This window comes from Glycine soja, chromosome 8 (genome assembly GCF_004193775.1).
Source record: "Glycine soja cultivar W05 chromosome 8, ASM419377v2, whole genome shotgun sequence".
Classification (NCBI taxonomy): domain Eukaryota; kingdom Viridiplantae; phylum Streptophyta; class Magnoliopsida; order Fabales; family Fabaceae; genus Glycine; species Glycine soja.
In genome coordinates this window covers 21,274,479-21,292,608 of record NC_041009.1, presented here as the reverse complement: position 1 = coordinate 21,292,608, position 18,130 = coordinate 21,274,479, and the positions used below count along the sequence as shown (strand labels likewise).

At 33.6% G+C, this 18,130-nt stretch overlaps 2 protein-coding genes across 2 annotated transcripts; both read left to right on the top strand.

The window, feature by feature from the left end:
* The first annotated feature begins 7,034 nt into the window (after positions 1–7,034).
* Positions 7,035–9,235, top strand: LOC114423789 (probable endo-1,3(4)-beta-glucanase ARB_01444). Its single transcript, XM_028390672.1, has one exon. The coding sequence runs from the start codon at positions 7,128–7,130 to the stop codon at positions 9,099–9,101; it is 1,974 nt and encodes a 657-aa protein (XP_028246473.1). The 5' UTR covers positions 7,035–7,127; the 3' UTR covers positions 9,102–9,235.
* A 3,666-nt stretch (positions 9,236–12,901) lies between these two features.
* Positions 12,902–15,086, top strand: LOC114423790 (probable endo-1,3(4)-beta-glucanase ARB_01444). Its single transcript, XM_028390673.1, has one exon. The coding sequence runs from the start codon at positions 12,936–12,938 to the stop codon at positions 14,892–14,894; it is 1,959 nt and encodes a 652-aa protein (XP_028246474.1). The 5' UTR covers positions 12,902–12,935; the 3' UTR covers positions 14,895–15,086.
* Positions 15,087–18,130: the final 3,044 nt, after the last annotated feature.

The window sequence follows — 18,130 nt, the reverse complement described above, 5'->3', positions numbered from 1 at the left end:
GTATTATCTTTATTTTATATATACGTAAGGGTAGTTAGGTTGGGTACTCGCGAATTTCGCATAATAAGTAGAATCAACAATCATTACTGTCTATTTAGTCTAATTAAAAATAAAATATTCCATGAAAGTAAATAAATATAACTTTTGTTACGAAGAAGAAAAAAACACATACGAACAATAAAAAGACTTAAGTTGAGTTAGGGAGTAGACTAAGATGGATCGCAATTATTGACTTCCTCCTTCCTAAAGAATGAAGAAAAAGTTCTTTAAATTACGATACTTTAACAATTCAACTTTTTACTAAAAAAAACATGAATAACATTGAAAAAATAATTTAGTAGGTTAAGATAAAATAATATCAATTATTTTAGCCTAAAGACATCAATTTGAGACTAAAATAATACTTAATTAGGCCGTGTTTGGATGGGAGACAGAAATAAAGGACCAGAAGATGGAAATGAAATGATAAAGTTTGATATGAGAGAGTAGAATTATAAGTAGTGGACCCATAGTTTAAAATTTTTCATATTTCCTGTTATAATATAATCGATTGTTAAGGCAAAAAAAAATATTTTTGTAGGGAAAAAATCGATTTTTTAGAAAAACAAATCAATTTTTCAGTTATTTCTTTTAAATCAAACAACACAACATATTATTTTATTTTTATTCTATCTCTCATTTTTAAAATTATCTTTCATTTATTTTTATTTAGTTCATTTCTCTCTTCTAAATCAAACATATCGAACTAATCATTGATATAGAAGTTTATTAAAATAAAAATATTCTTTATTCATCTTTTAACAAAAACTTTAAATATGAATTAAATTGTTAAGACAGTGAAACAAATGATTGCTAAAACATTCAATCATCGATTATGAGTAGATCAAATTAATTCAAGAGAATAATCACGGGCTTGTTGGAAAAACTAGAAGTCATAAGTACAAAACAGAAACATATAACACAGATTGGAAGTTTGTTGTGCCGTGAAAAATCACTGCCTTGAAAGCAAAATTCGGCTAGACCTTGATGCAATCTAGTTTGTCGACTGCTCCCCAAGGTTAACACAACGAGCCTATGAACACGTGCACTCGTGGCCTTAGGCTATGGAAATCATAGAACAATTGCCCAGAATTTTAGAAGTAGATAATAAGAAAAGAATTGGAAATTATTTTCTGCCTGTGCAAAACTATGACAGTCCTCTTTTTAATAGCAAAACCACAAAAACGTCTTTTTCTTTTCCTGTCCACAAATCATAATTATTAGCTACACATTTAACAAATTGACCGTTAGAGAATTCCTAATAAAGTGGAGGTTTTGCTATTTGATTTATAGCTAATCAAGAGCATTAAAAAAAAGGAAATATTTGTTAAAAGAATAACAATCAAAACTGTTTAAAATCAGTTAGGAAATTTGGGAATAAATTGTGGCTTCAGTTGGCCATTGTCCAACAATCCCCCACCAATGGTAAAGCTGGAGTTAAAAAAAAAAAAGCAATTTCTGGGCAAAAGAGAGAGTAACGTTTAAGTATCAATATCATAATGATTGAATTGATACATAGTGAAGTAAGGCAACAATTGTGTCTAGGTAGTGAATTACTGTTGAACTACCAAGTTTTCAAATGAGACCCTTACAACACATGTATTTCTCTAATATTTGTGATTTCCGCGATATTACAAACCAGCGCTTTTAATGGTCATGCGCACACCTTGGATACTAATGAGAGCTCTAGAAAGAAAGCCTAATTCTTTCATAGAAGGCGGCCCACCTTCACTCTCACGAAGTTGAATCCATCAAGTGCGTCTCAAAAGCACCACCAAAGAGGCCATGGATTCATTAAGAGCAAAAAATTCTCATCTTTCAAAATAACAAGCGGTGAGTCCATCAAGTCCAATTCATATGGACCACTTAGTAATTAAGGCTATGCACTCATAAAGAACTGAAAGTTCAACCTATCCACAATGTATTACCACATGTCATGGAGATGAGAAATGTAATACAATAGAGTAATCATATGGTTTCGTTTGACCATTGATGGTATCCACCATACTTTCCTCAACACAAAGACTTAAGCCCCATCCCCCTCGACGATTCAAGTATAACTTTCTTTGTTAGACCTTTAGTGAACGGATCTGCCAAGTTGTTCTCTGATCTAACAAACTGTAATGAGATCACACCATTTTTTAACAATTCTCTGACTGAACTGTGTCTAATGCGTATGTGTCTCCTTTTTCCATTATAAACACTGTTCTTAGCAATTCCAATAGCTGCTTCAGAGTCACAATGAAGAGAAACTGGTATAGACCGTTTCCCCCACAATGGCACATCTGCCAACAAGTTTCTCAACCATTCAGCTTCTTGACCTGCTAAATCAAGAGCAATAAATTCTGATTCCATAGTTGAACGTGCTATACAAGTTTGCTTGGAAGACTTCCATGATATGGCACCTCCACCTAAAGTAAAAACATATCCACTAGTGGAACTTACTTCATCATTATCAGTAACCCAATTTGCATCATAAAATCCTTCTAACACAGCAGGAAATTTATAAAAATGCAAACACCAATCCATAGTACCTTTAAGATACCTGAGTAAGCGACGAAGTGCAGTCCAATGTTCATTACCTGGATTGTGAGTATATCTGCTTAGTCTACTCACAGCATATGCTATGTCAGGTCTAGTACAATTCATGAGAAACATAACACTCCCTATGATTTTAGCATATTCAGTTTGTGAAACACTAGAACCATTGTTTTTCTTAAGATGTATGCTAGGATCATAGGGAGTTCTCACAGGTAATTCATCATAACAGTTAAATTTTTTAAGTATCTTTTCAATATAATGTGACTGACACAAGGAAAAACCACTATCACTTTTTCTCATTTTAACTCCAAGAATCACATTAGCTTCTCCTAGATCTTTCATATCAAAATGAGAAGATAAGAATAATTTGGTCTTTTCCACTACAGTCACATTAGTATCGAAAATTAACATGTCATCAACATATAAACATATTATCACACATTCTTGTCCAAACAATTTAGAGTAAACACAAGTGTCAGATGAATTCACAATATAACCATCACTTACTAAAGTTTGGTCAAATTTTTCATACCATTGTTTGGGAGCCTGTTTAAGGCCATATAATGATTTTCTCAACTTACACACTTTGTTCTCTTGACCTTGAATCACATAGCCCTCAGGTTGTTCCACATAAATTTCCTCTCTCAAGTCACCATTAAGAAAAGTTGTCTTTACATCCATTTGATGCACTATAAGTCCATGAATAGCAGCTAAAGCAACAAGAGAGCGAATTGTGGAAATTTTAGTAACAGGAGAATATGCATCAAAATAGTCAATTTCTTTCTTTTGTGTGTAACCAACAACTACTAATCTAGCCTTAAATTTATCAATGGTTCCATCAGTTCTTAATTTCTTTCTAAAAATCCATTTGCATCTAATTGGTTTACTTCCCTAAGGTAAGTCAACTAAATCCCAAGTATGATTAGACATGATAGAATCTAATTCACTATTAATTGCCTCTTTCCAAAAAATTGGCATCAATGGAAGTTACAGCCTCATTATAAGTTTTAGGATCTTCCTCAATGAGAAAAGTAGATACAAAAACATCATTTATTTTATCGACATCATTGTTTTCAACCACGAAGGCAGTAACAAAATCTGGTCCAAAACTACTTTCTATTCTCTTCCTTTTACTTCTTCTAGGTTCATTAACTTGTTCATTTGTTACAGAGGAAGAAGTATGCAAATGTAAAGGCACTGAAGTAGTATTACAAGAAGAAATCAATTCATTAACATGTTTTGTTAAAGGAAATTCTTGTTCAAAAAATTCTGCATTTCTAGATTCACAAATAAAATTATCATTCAAACGCAAGAACCTATAAGCAGCACTATTTTGAGCATATCCAATAAACACACAATCAAAAGTTTTGGTACCTACATTAGTCCTCTTGAAATCTGGTAGAGCTACCTTAGCAAGACATCCCCATACTATTAAAAAAATTTAAATTTGGCGCAAATCCTTTCCATAATTCATAGGGAGTTTTATCTAGTCGTTTATGGGGAACTCTATTTAGTATATAACAGGCCGACAAAATGGCTTCCCCCCACATTTGGGTAGACATACCAGAACTTAATAACATAGCGTTCATCATTTCTAGTTATTACTACTTTGTCAGCTTCAAAAACCAATTTTAATCCAGCTCTATTTAGACAACTACCAGAAATTAGGTTCCTACGCAGAGAGGGAACATACAAAACATCACTCAAAGATAATGTTTTTCCAGAAGTAAGTTTAAGGAGAATCGTTCCTTTACCAAGCACTCCAGCTGTAGCTGAATTTCCCATGAAAACACATTCTCCGTCATCAGCATCCTCAATTTGGTGAAAAAGCTCTTTGTTGGCGCATAGGTGTTTAGAAGCACCGGTATCTAGAATCCAGTCCACCTTGTTGTCGACCATGTTTGCTTCCACTACCACAGCAGCTATCACTTCTTCATTTTCTGCTAGATGTGCTTGAGGAGCATGTGGTGCAGCAAGTTTCGAGTTGTTAGATTGTTGTCCCTTCCTCAGTTTTCACTCATAGGCTTTATGACCTGTTTTGCCACAAACATAGCACTCACCCTTTCTTTTCTGAATCTTGTTATCACCTTTGTTGATATTAGTGTGTGTTTTCTTTTGTCCTTTTTTCTGAAATCATTTTTCTTTTCCTTTTGACCTGTATTGATCAGCAAACTCAACAACATTAGCATTAACTGAATTTACAGAATGTAAAACATGCTTATCTTTAAGTCGGTTGGCCTCCTCTGTCTTCATATGATTTATTAATTCTTGAAGTGACAAGTCCCTCTTCTTGTGTTTCTGTTGGTTGTGGTAGTCACTCCACGAAGGTGGAAATTTTTCTAGAAGCACATTAGCCTGCAATATCTCACACATCTTCATTCCTTCATTTAGTATATCACCAACTAGATTCTCATACTCATGAATCTGCTCCATGATTGGTTTGTCATCCATCATTTGGAAACGCAGCCAATTTCCTACCACATATTTCTTTCTTCCAGCATCGTCATCGCCGTAACGTTTCAGCAGAGTGTCCCATATTGTTTTCGCAGACTTTTGGTTAATGAAAAGATCAAACAGATTATCTGCCATATGAGTTAGCAGATGACCTCTAGCAGTTTTGTTGTCCTTTTCATATTTCTTCTTTGCTTCTTCGTCAGCTTTCTTGGTTTCTGCAGGAAGCGGTGTGACGACAGGGGTAGCAGGAGTTTCAGGAGTAGATGATTCAGAAGCGTTGACATTAGCGGGAGGATCTTCAAATAGCACATAATCAACCTCTAAGGCTTCAAACAAAATTAACAGTTTTTTAGACCATCTCCTATAATTTGAGCCGTCTAGAGGTTCTATTTTCGACATATCCGGAATGATTTTTGATAGATTTCCAGCCATTTCTGTTTAGTACTTGATGCAATGAAAAAATAATTTTGTTTTGCTTTCAAATTTGTTGGAAAAACTAGAAGTCATAAGTACAAAACAGAAACATATAACACAGATTGGAGGTTTGTTGTGCCGTGAAAAATCACTGCCTTGAAAGCAAAATTCGGCTAGACCTTGATGCAATCTAGTTTGCCGACTGCTCCCCAAGGTTAACACAACGAGCCTATGAACACGTGCACTCGTGGCCTTAGGCTATGGAAATCACAGAACAATTGCCCAGAATTTTAGAAGTAGATAATAAGAAAAGAATTGGAAATTATTTTCTGCCTGTGCAAGCCTGTGCAAGACTATGACAGTCCTCTTTTTAATAGCAAAACCACAAAAACATCTTTTTCTTTTCTTGTCCACAAATCATAATTATTAGCTACACATTTAACAAATTGACCGTTAGAGAATTCCTAATAAAGTGGAGGTTTTGCTATTTGATTTATAGCTAATCAAGAGCATTAAAACAAAGGAAATATTTGTTAAAAGAATAACAATCAAAACTGTTTAAAATCAGTTAGGAAATTTGGGAATAAATTGTGGCTTCAGTTTGCCATTGTCCAACAGGGCTAAGAGTGAAAACGAAGATATTGAATTAGTGTGGATTTGGATAAGTGTTATAAAATTAATTTTATTTAAAATTGATTTTGAAGTGATGTAATTTATATTTAAATATTTTTATTATAATAAAAATAATTTAACTATAAAATTAATATATATATATATATAATTATTTTAATTCAAAATTAATTTTAAAATCAATTAATTTTGATTTTTTAAAGTAAAACTAACTATGTAAAAGACTATTTAAAATATATATTTTTAGCATAAAATCAAATACACATTTTATAAATTCAAATTAACTCATTTAGCCTACACTATAAAACAAAAGTCTCTATATCAATATGAACAAGAAAGAGATTATTGGATAAGAGAAATATTTGTAACATTTCATTCTTCTGACTATCTTTCTTATCCATTTTTAGTTTATTAAAATTTATTAAAAATTATAAATTTTAATGAGTCTCATATATCATTTAATGATATTTTCTCTTGATTTAAATATAAAACTCATTAAAATTTATTATTTTCAATAAATTTTAATCAATCATAAAAATCATCTCTAACATTCCCCCGCTGAATATGCTTTCTATAGTAACACAAGCCCTAAGCTAATATGGTAAATCAGAGGGAGTATTCACATACTAGAAATAAATTTAGTCTCTTAAACATTAAGAGAAGTAAAAAAAAGAGTGTGTGAAAAAAAAATCTCAATAAATTAGTTAAGATATATTTATATTTAAATCTAAAATAATGATTCATAAACATCCTTGGACTTCAAACACTACATTAATATCTTTCATTTTTCTCTTCTCTTTTTATCTATTCATAAACATTATCATTTATATTTTTCTCTTCTTTTTTTTCAAGTGTTAAATGGCATATTGAAGTGTCCATCCAACGTTTCCTTACATTAAAAATCGGTGAACCCGGAAGTAGAATTTGTCTTGGTTCTAAAGTCAACTTTCATGCCGAACAATTTCATATCTTTGCTTATATAAGAGGCTTAGGCCGGCACCGCACATCAACATTGAAAGTGCATTCAAAACTCCAATCACAAACAAACTATGTCTTCTTCTTTTCTCTTCCCTCAAACTCAATCCACAGTCCTCCCAGACCCTTCAACCTACTTCTCACCAAACCTTCTTTCTTCTCCACTCCCCACAAACTCTTTCTTCCAAAACTTTGTTATTCCAAATGGGACACAGCCTGAGTACATTCACCCCTACCTTATCAAAACCTCAAACTCCTCACTCTCAGCCTCATACCCTCTTCTCTTTTTCACCACAGCAGTGTTATACCAAGCTTTTGTGCCAGATATCACTATCTCTTCCCCTCAAACACACTCACGTCAACAAAACCGTGTAATCTCATCATACAGTGACCTTGGTGTCACTTTGGACATTCCCTCTTCAAACCTAAGGTTCTTTCTCTCAAGAGGAAGCCCTTTTATAACTGCTTCTGTGACAAAGCCAACATCTCTCTCCATCACAACAGTGCACACCATTGTCTCTTTGTCTGCCAATGATGACAAAAACACTAAGTACACCCTTAAGCTTAACAACACTCAGGCATGGCTCATATACACCTCCTCCCCAATCTATTTGAACCATGATGCTGCTTCCAACGTTACATCCAAGCCATTTTCTGGCATAATTCGTGTAGCAGTGTTGCCTGATTCCAACTCCAAGTGTGTAAAAATTCTCGACAAGTTCAGCTCTTGTTATCCTTTGTCGGGTAATGCAACACTCGAGAAGCCTTTCCGTGTGGTGTATGAATGGCTAAAGGAAGGTTCTGGGAACTTGCTAATGCTAGCTCACCCTCTTCATGTCAAGATTTTATCATCTACTAATAATGGTCAAGTTAATGTGCTTCGTCATTTTAAGTATAGAAGCATTGATGGTGATCTTGTTGGTGTTGTTGGAGACTCATGGGTGATGGAAACCAATCCTATTCCTGTGACATGGTATTCTAACAAAGGTGTGGAGAAAGAGTCATATGATGAAATTGTCTCAGCGCTTGTTACGGATGTGCAAGGGCTGAATTCTTCAGCAATAGAAACAATAATTTCATCTTATTTTTATGGGAAGCGTGTTGGAAGGGCTGCAAGGTTTGCGTTGATAGCAGAAGAAGTGTCTTTTCCCAAGGTGATTCCTTCAGTTAAGAAGTTTCTGAAAGAGACTATTGAGCCTTGGTTGGATGGAACTTTCCCAGGGAATGGTTTTCAATATGAAAATAAATGGGGTGGACTTGTAACCAAACTAGGGTCAACGGATTCAACCGCTGATTTTGGTTTTGGAATTTACAATGATCACCATTACCATTTGGGGAACTTCCTTTATGGAATTGCGGTTCTTGCAAAGATTGACCCTCAATGGGGACAAAAGTACAAGCCACAAGTTTATTCACTTGTGACAGATTTCATGAACTTGGGGCCAAGTTATAACAGATTTTATCCACGTCTAAGGAATTTTGACCTTTACAAATTGCACTCTTGGGCTGCAGGGTTGACTGAATTTGAACATGGAAGGAATCAGGAAAGCACAAGTGAGGCTGTGACTGCTTACTATTCTGCAGCGTTGGTGGGTCTTGCATATGGTGACTCAAGTCTTGTTGCCACTGGGTCAACGTTAATGGCGTTGGAAATTCTTGCTGCACAAACTTGGTGGCACGTGAAAGAGAAAGACAACTTGTACGAAGAAGAATTTGCAAAAGAGAATAGGGTAGTGGGGATTTTGTGGGCTAACAAGAGGGATAGTAAGTTATGGTGGGCCAGGGCTGAGTGTAGAGAGTGTAGGCTTGGAATCCAAGTGCTACCATTGTTGCCTATTACTGAGACATTGTTCTCTGATGCTGATTATGCCAAGGAGCTTGTGGAATGGACACTGCCTTCTGCACGTAGAGAAGGGTGGAAGGGAATGACATATGCCTTGCAAGGAATTTATGATAGGAAAACAGCATTGCAGAATATAAGAATGTTAAAAGGTTTTGATGATGGGAATTCATTCACTAATCTCTTGTGGTGGATTCATAGCAGATGATCGGACTGATGGATGCACATAAGTTTTGTGCCAAGTCCAGGAAATATCATGTTTCATTGTTATAGTTTATGTAACTTTGTATCTTATCATGATGGTTTAAATTTGTTTTTGGGATTTTTCAAGAATTTAATAGACTTTGCTCTTTACTATATGTTCTATTGCACTAGAGGTTCAGGTCCTATATATAATTTTTAAGTGTTTCCAGCTTAACTAAGGTTTTAAATTAGGACCACAATTTTGACCACCACATATAAAGATTTTTACCGTTTATGCAAATCGCTTTATGCAGCAATAAAAGTTTATTAAATCAATAAAGAACAAGTTGATATCTTAAAAAGGATGTGATTCGATTATCTATGAAAATCTTATTAATAAATAATCGTAAATATTTTTGTAAGTACTCTTTAATATTTGATATTAGAAAAAAAAACATATTTATGGGGTCTTGAAGGCTTGACCCCTGTTTTTTGAAATTCTAATACTTTAATATATAATATAATATTTTAATGTTATATAAAGTATAGTATTTGAGTATTAATGGTCTATTTTATTCTATTTTTTGACAAAATATTTTATTCTCTTTTTATATTATATATTACAAAAATAATAACATTTTTTTCTCTTTTTAGACAAAATATTTTTTTTATAAATACTATTTTTCTTTTATAGTCTTTATCATTGAAATAATTACCTTTTTTCCTTTTTTAAAACAAAATGTTCAATATTACTTATTTCCTTTGTTGATATCATTTTATTTTATAATATATTATTTTTATTTTAAAGGTTATAAATATTTATATTTGTAAACAGATGACAATATTATTCTTTCTTTTATATTGATTTGGTTTTGATTTATTTTGAGAAATTAATGTTAATTATAATTAATTTTTGTCTATGAGACAAACTTGCACCATATGAAATTGACAACTCTTCTAAAAAGAAAAAAAAAACTTTAATTTTGAGACATATTTTTGTATCAGCCTTTAATTTAAGACATACTAATTAATAACTATTTTTCTTTTTTATTACTATTATTCATTTTTTCGCTTATCCTATTTTTATTCTTTTTGTCTTGTTAGCTCAAATCTAATTTGTAAAAGCAAACTTAATATTAAGTTGTACCAAGTATTTGTCAAAATTTACTTTAATAGGTTTTGAGTTTTTTTAAAAATAAATATTTAATGTAAATATTTTATTATAAAATCATTTAAGTTATAGTTGGTCCTGCTAACTTTTTTTTGCTAGGTCTGTCTCTGCTGCTTGATACCTACTCTGACACTCATGTGCTCCAAGATTCAAATTACCTAAATTTTTTTGAAATAAAAAAGCCACATCCAGTTAACTAGCATATTACTATCTAATGCTAATGTTCTCGTGTGTGTATATATATATATTGAGAACAAGTAGTTCCCCAGACGAACAGTAAAACAAACCTAAAGCTAACATAAGGTCTACAATCAATACTTATGTCCAAATATTCTCAACAAATTAGATATAACTTAAATTCGATTATATATGTAGAGTTTTTTTCAAAACTTACATAATAACATATGTATTGTGTCGTGTGTTATATTTTAATAGAGTAGAATTGACTAAGAATAACTTCTCGTGCAATCCATTAACAAAAAAGTACTTCATCTGTTATATTCAACATTAACAAGGTAGTTAAAAAGAAAAAAATAATAATTAATACACAATGCAACGAACAAGTTTTGTTCCACCGTTGGAATTTCACGTGCCTTGGAAATGGACACATGCTCTGCATTCCTAACGTAGGGAGCTTAATTATGCAATAAAATATATATAATCTGTGTAACAAACATGCAGCAAAGAAATTCAAAATAATTATCTTTCATTTATTGATTTATCTAATATAAAAATAATTACCATAGAGTCAGGGGCGGACCCAGGATTGGTGGAAAGGAGAGCCAAATATGAAAAATAAAAGAAAAAATTATACCTATCAATTGAAAGATTTTTTTCCCTCAATTTTAGCAATTTTTATTTTTAAGTTGTTTATAAAATAATTATATATTCAAAAAAATTATTTACATCAATAATTTACTAAAACATTTTTTTTACATGTTTGGAAATCATCTATAATTTTTTTAGTAAAAAAAAATCATCTATGGCTTACACAGATTTTTTCAACAATTTTCTTTCAAAAAAATATTTTTCTAAACAAAAAAATATATATAACACTATTTTAACACATTATAAATAAATTTAATTAAATAAAAGTATACAAATTGCTATAACTAAATTTAAATTTATTTTTGAAGATTTACCGGTTAGCCTATCTAGACACGTGCAATCGAAGGTCAAAAGAGCAGTGTGTCTCACAAACATAATGCCTAGAGGACAAAAATAAGAAGAAGAAGAAATAAAGAAAATATATAGAGTTATCATAAAAAAATAGAATATTTGTTGTTATGTTTGAAAATCATGTATCTCTTATATTTGTGTTAATAAGCTTGCTCTACAATTTCAATAACAAAGGTTTATATATAAGTAACTTTTATTTCTCAAATTAATTATAATCAAAAGGCTAATAAAGCTATTTGATTGTAATTATAATCATTTATAGTATTTAAAACACCAATAAAAAATTATAAAAAGAAAATTACGAATAAAAATGAATGATACTCAATTTAAAAAGAGAAAAAAAATAACATTAGTTCAACAATGAAGACTATAAAAAGAAAACTATAATATTTATCTAAAAATTGAAAATGGTCATTATCTTCATCATAAAAAGAAAATTACAATAATAATTATTACAATAATAATTATTTAAAAAGAAGATAGATTCACATACTCCAAGAATAATTCTTTTATAGTTATTTCTTGTCTTTATTGTTTATTTTATTGAAATCTAATGGTTAAGATTAGTTATTTATTACAACTATTAAATTTAAAAAAAAATGAAAGATGAGGATAAAAAGTAACTTTAAAAAAGTTACTCTTTGAATAAGTTGATCCCTCCTCATTTAAAAAATATGACATTATTTTTATAATGAAAACTATAAAAAAATATATCCCAATATATATATATATATATATATATATATATATATATATATATATATATATATATATATTAAAATTTAACCCTATACTAAAAATTAAAATTTAGAAAAACTAAGGTGGTACAAAATAAAAATGGAAAAATATAAATTAAATGTCTAATTTTAAGTTATAAGAAAATCATAGTTTACTCTCGTAGGGTCAATAATGCATTCACTATCATACTCTTTTTTGGACATTTTTATCACCAACTAAAATTGATTAAAAATAATAAAAATCATAAATAATATTTATAAATATCATACATCTAGTTTCTCATTAATGAGAGTTGGATCTAATAAAAGGGTTAACCTCCCGCAATTTAACTAATCAAGGTTTGGATCCTCATATTTTTTCAATTTCTTTCTTAAGTTCCCATTACATTAATTACAATATTATTTATCACATTTAATGTTTTCTTTTTTTTTTTTCTGTCTCATTCTTTCTTCTACTCATACGCCCCATAAGTGGAATGTAGATTAATTTTTTCCGTACTAATTCGTAGAGTAAGACATATGACCAACCCAATTTGTTTTATTTTTAATGAAATTAATTTAATAGTAATAAAGAATGTTTAGGGGCTACAACCGGACATGGTTATAATAATTATTAATTAATAAATTTATAGCATTTCTCTTGGTTCTAAAGTGCAACCTTTGGTACCAAACAATCTCTTATCTTTTCTTATATATATAAGAGGCTTAGGCCGGCACCACACAATACTGCAAAGAGCAATCACAACCTTCACTTCCCCACAAACAAAAAGCAATGTCTTCTTTTCTTTTCCCTCAAACACAATCCACAGTCCTCTCAGACCCTTCAACCTATTTCTCCTCAAACCTCCTTTCATCTCCACTCCCCACAAACTCTTTCTTCCAAAACTTCGTTATTCCAAACGGGTCCCAAGCTGAGTACATTCACCCTTACCTCATCAAAACCTCAAACTCTTCACTATCAGCTTCATACCCTCTTCTGATCCTCTTCACCACTGCAGTGTTGTACCAGACTTTTGTGGCAGATATCACCATCTCTTCAACTCAAACAACCTCACAAAACCATGTAATCTCATCATACAGTGACCTTGGTGTCACTTTGGACATTCCCTCCTCCAACCTAAGGTTCTTTCTCTCAAGGGGAAGCCCTTTTCTAACCGTTTCTGTGACATCTCCAACATCTCTTTCCATCACAACAGTGCATACCATAGTCTCTTTGTCTTCCAATGATGACAACAACACCAAATACACCCTTAAGCTTAACAACACTCAAACATGGCTCATATACACTTCCTCACCAATCTATTTCACCCATAATAATGCTTCAGAGGTTACATCCAAGCCATTTTCTGGCATCATTCGTGTGGCAGTGTTGCCTAACCACAACTACGTAACAATTCTTGACAAGTTCAGCACTTGTTACCCTTTGTCGGGTAATGCAACACTCGTAGAGCCTTTCCGTGTGGTGTATGAATGGCAAAAGGAAGGTTCTGGGGACTTGCTCATGCTAGCTCACCCTCTTCATGTTAAGCTTCTATCAAATAATTATAATGGTCTAGTTACTGTGCTGAACGATTTTAAGTATAGAAGCATTGATGGTGATCTTGTTGGTGTTGTTGGAGACTCATGGGTGTTGGAAACCAATCCTATTCCTGTGACATGGTATTCCAACAAAGGTATGGAAAAAGATTCTTATGATGAGATTGTCTCGGCACTTGTTAAGGATGTGCAAGAGCTGAATTCTTCATCAATAGGAACAAGTTCATCTTATTTTTATGGAAAGCGTGTTGGAAGGGCTGCAAGGTTGGCGTTGATAGCGGAAGAAGTTTCTTTTTCTAACGTGGTTCCCACGATTAAGAAGTTTCTTAAGGAGTCTATTGAGCCTTGGTTGGATGGAACTTTACAAGGGAATGGATTTCTATACGAAAATAAATGGGGTGGACTTGTCACCAAACTGGGGTCAACGGATTCAACAGCTGATTTTGGGTTTGGAGTGTACAATGATCACCATTATCATTTGGGATACTTCCTTTATGGAATTGCGGTCCTTGCAAAGATTGATCCTGAGTGGGGACAAAAATACAATCCACAAGTTTATTCACTTGTCACAGATTTTATGAACTTGGGCCAAAAATATAACTCTCGTTATCCACGTCTAAGGTGTTTTGACCTTTACAACTTACACTCTTGGGCTTCAGGAGTGACTGAATTCGCAGATGGAAGGAATCAAGAAAGTACAAGTGAGGCTGTGAATGCGTACTATTCAGCGGCATTGGTAGGTTTAGCATATGGTGACTCAAATCTTGTTGCCATTGGATCAACACTACTGGCTTTGGAAATTCTTGCTGCACAAACTTGGTGGCACGTGAAAGCAGAAGGCAACTTGTACGAAGAAGAATTTGCAAAAGAGAACAAAATAGTGGGTGTTCTGTGGGCTAACAAGAGAGATAGTGCCCTATGGTGGGGCCCTGCTACGTGTAGAGAGTGTAGGCTTGGAATTCAAGTGCTACCATTGTCTCCTGTTACTGAGACTTTGTTCTCTGATGCTGATTATGTGAAGGAGCTTGTGGAATGGACAATGCCCTCTTTGACTAGTGAAGGGTGGAAGGGAATGACCTATGCCTTGCAAGGAATTTATGATAAGGAAACAGCATTGGAAAATATTAGAAAGTTGAAAGGTTTTGATGATGGGAACTCGTTGAGTAATCTCTTGTGGTGGATTCACAGCAGATGAGGAGTGTTGCACACAAGTTTCTGGACTAGATAAATTGAGCCGAATCCAAAAAATGTATGATGTTTCAATTTGACTAATTATCAATGCTGTAATTTGCAGTCATTTACGAAATTCTGTATCTCATATATCAGTTATGTGAAATGTGTTTTGGGGATTTTTTAAGAATTTAATAAAATTTGTGGTTTACCATAATTTTTAGTGCACTAGAAGTTAGGGTTCCTATAATTTTTAAGTGTTTCGAACACAGCATAGTTCACTTGTTTGTGTTTGGTGTTCATAAGTAGTGTTAGAGCCAAGTTTGGCAGCTTGCTGTCTGAGCTTTGGGAATCAAGTCAAGGAATGATGTTCAAGTTCACAAGAAAGGTAGAAAACTATCTCAGTAGGTGTGGTTTCATTTTCGTAATGCTTCATGCTTTTAAAGAGGAATGTATTATTTTGGCAATACAGAGTTTTCAAGGTTCAAAATTTAATAGGCAGAAATGAATGCTACACAAACCACACAACAACACGCTTTATGTAGATAGCAGTGTTTGATAATATGTCAACTTTATAAAGGGTAAGAAAAAGCAAAAGAGAACCAGAAAATCAAAATCCATACTTATATACATGTAAGCTTCACCTTTATCAAATATATATAAGGGCCTTGGAAGCACGCAAGTGTTGTAGGACTCCTTCTTTTCATTTAGACCTACGGGGAAAAAAATTCATGAGCTATCCAATTCGTGAAGCTAATGAGTATGCTTGGAGTCACAAATCAAGTTTAAGGGGATGTTGAAATATAAACTTGATTTGGGCCTAAATTAATTATTTGGTTCCTTGGACTTAGTTATTTTGGGCTTAAGTAATTATGGGTCATGTTTCTAGAGAATTCTTGTAATGTTTGGAGTGTCTAGATATTTCTTATGGTTGTAATATTCTCTAGAATACTCTTTGGATCTCTAGAGTTGAGAACCCTCTAAAATTAGTGTGTCTAGAGTTCTCCTTAGAGTAGTATAAATAGAGATGTAATCCTACACATTTGTATCAAGCAAAAATACAAAGTTCTCTCATCTATAAAGAATTCTCCTTCCTATCAAGTTTCTATTCAAAGTCTCCAATATTCCTAAACACTTTTCCTAAACATAAAAAGTCTTATTTCCAACAAAGTGGTATCAGAGCTTCAAGATCCTCAAAAGATGGCGAATGGAGGTTTTCCTTTCCAAATACCGATGCTCACAAAGAACAACTATGATAATTGGAGTATCAAGATGAAGGCGCTACTAGGAGCTCAAGATGTGTGGGATATCGTAGAGAATGGTTTCGAGGAGCAAGATGAAGCCTCGCTAAGCCAAGGTGTAAAGGAGACGTTGAAGGAGTCAAGAAAGAGAGACAAGAAAGCTCTCTTTCTCATTTATCAATCGATGGATGAAGATACATTTGAGAAGATATCCAACGCAACGACGGTCAAAGAAGCATGGGATAAGCTTCAAACTTGCAACAAAGGAGTTGAGCAGGTAAAAAAGATTTGTCTTCAAACTCTTAGAGGTGACTTTGAGCGTTTGTTTATGGAGGAGTCCGAGTCAATTTCTGATTATTTTTCTCGAGTATTGGCCGTAGTCAATCAACTTAAAAGAAATGGTGAAGATGTTGATGAGGTGAAGGTCATGGAAAAAATACTTCGAACTTTAAATCCAAGTTTTGACTTCATTGTTACCAACATTGAAGAAAACAAGGATTTAAAGACCATGACTATTGAGCAACTCATGGGTTCCTTACAAGCATGCGAAGAAAAACAAAAGAGAAAAATTAAACAAAAGGAGGCTACGAAGCAACTACTACAACTCAACGTAAAGGAAGCAAACTATGCAAATTACAAGAGCCAAAGAGGACGAGGTCGCAGCCAAGATCGTGGACGTGGACGAGGACATGGAGGAGAAGGAAGAGGTGGTTTCAACAACCACTCCAAAAAATTCAACAATGGAGAAAGAAGTTGGAATCCACAAGTAACAAGAGATCGTGGAAGAGGAAATTCATGGTCGAGGTATGACAAATCACAAATCAAGTGCTTCAATTGCAACAAGATTGGTCACTACGCATCCGAGTGTAGATTCTCGAAGAAGGTTGAAGAGAAAGCTAACTTTGTAGAAGAAAAAGGCGGAGAAGAAGAAACTTTGCTACTCACGTGCCAAAACAAATTTGAAGAGAAAAGAAACAAGTGGTACCTCGACACCGGCGCAAGCAACCACATGTGCGGCGATCAAAGCATGTTCGTGGAGATCAATGAAGCGGCAACTGGCGATGTCTCATTTGGAGACGACTCAAAGATACCAGTCAAAGGCAAAGGTAAAATTCTCATACGTTTGAAGAATGGGAGTCATCAATTCATATCCAATGTCTACTATGTGCCTAACATGAAGAATAATATTTTGAGCTTGGGACAATTATTAGAGAAAGGCTATGACATCCATTTGAAAGAACGTAGTCTTTTCTTGAGAGATTGTAGACATAACTTGATTGCTAAGGTGCCTATGTCAAAGAATAGAATGTTCCTCTTGAACATTCAAAATGATGTGCAAAGTGTCTCAAGGCTTGCTATACCGACTCTTCGTGGCTATGGCATCTACGATTCGGGCACCTCAACTTCGACGGTCTAGAACGTTTAGCGAAGAAGGAGATGGTGAGAGGCTTGCCTAGCATTAACCACCCAGACCAACTTTGCGAAGGATGTCTAATTGGGAAGCAATTTCGTAAAAGTTTTCCAAAGGAATCAACAACAAGAGCAACAAAGCCGCTAGAGCTCATACACACCGATGTCTATGGACAATCAAACCCAATTCATTTGGTAAGAATAAGTACTTTCTCCTCTTTATTGATGATTATTCCAGGAAAATCTGGGTTTATTTCTTGAAGGAGAAATCAGAAGTGTTTGAAAACTTTAAGAAGTTCAAAGCCCTCGTGGAGAAAGAAAGTGGTATTTCCATCAAGGCCATGAGATCTGATCGAGGAGGAGAGTTCACTTCAAATAAGTTCAACAAATATTGTGAAGACCATGGAATCCGTCGCCCACTGACAGTGCCAAGATCGCCACAACAAAATGGAGTAGCAGAGAGAAAGAACCGGACCATACTTAAAATGGTGCGAAGCATGCTCAAGAGCAAGAAGATGTCGAAGGAGTTTTGGGCTGAAGCAGTGGCATGTGCAGTTTACCTAACAAACCGTTCCCCAACAAGAAGCGTGCATGAGAAGACACCACAAGA

What these genes read in the sequence shown, in the direction of transcription:
- LOC114423790 (XM_028390673.1), top strand. Translation starts at nt 12,936, where the DNA reads ATGTCTTCTTTTCTTTTCCCTCAAACACAATCCACAGTCCTCTCAGAC.
- LOC114423789 (XM_028390672.1), top strand. Translation starts at nt 7,128, where the DNA reads ATGTCTTCTTCTTTTCTCTTCCCTCAAACTCAATCCACAGTCCTCCCA.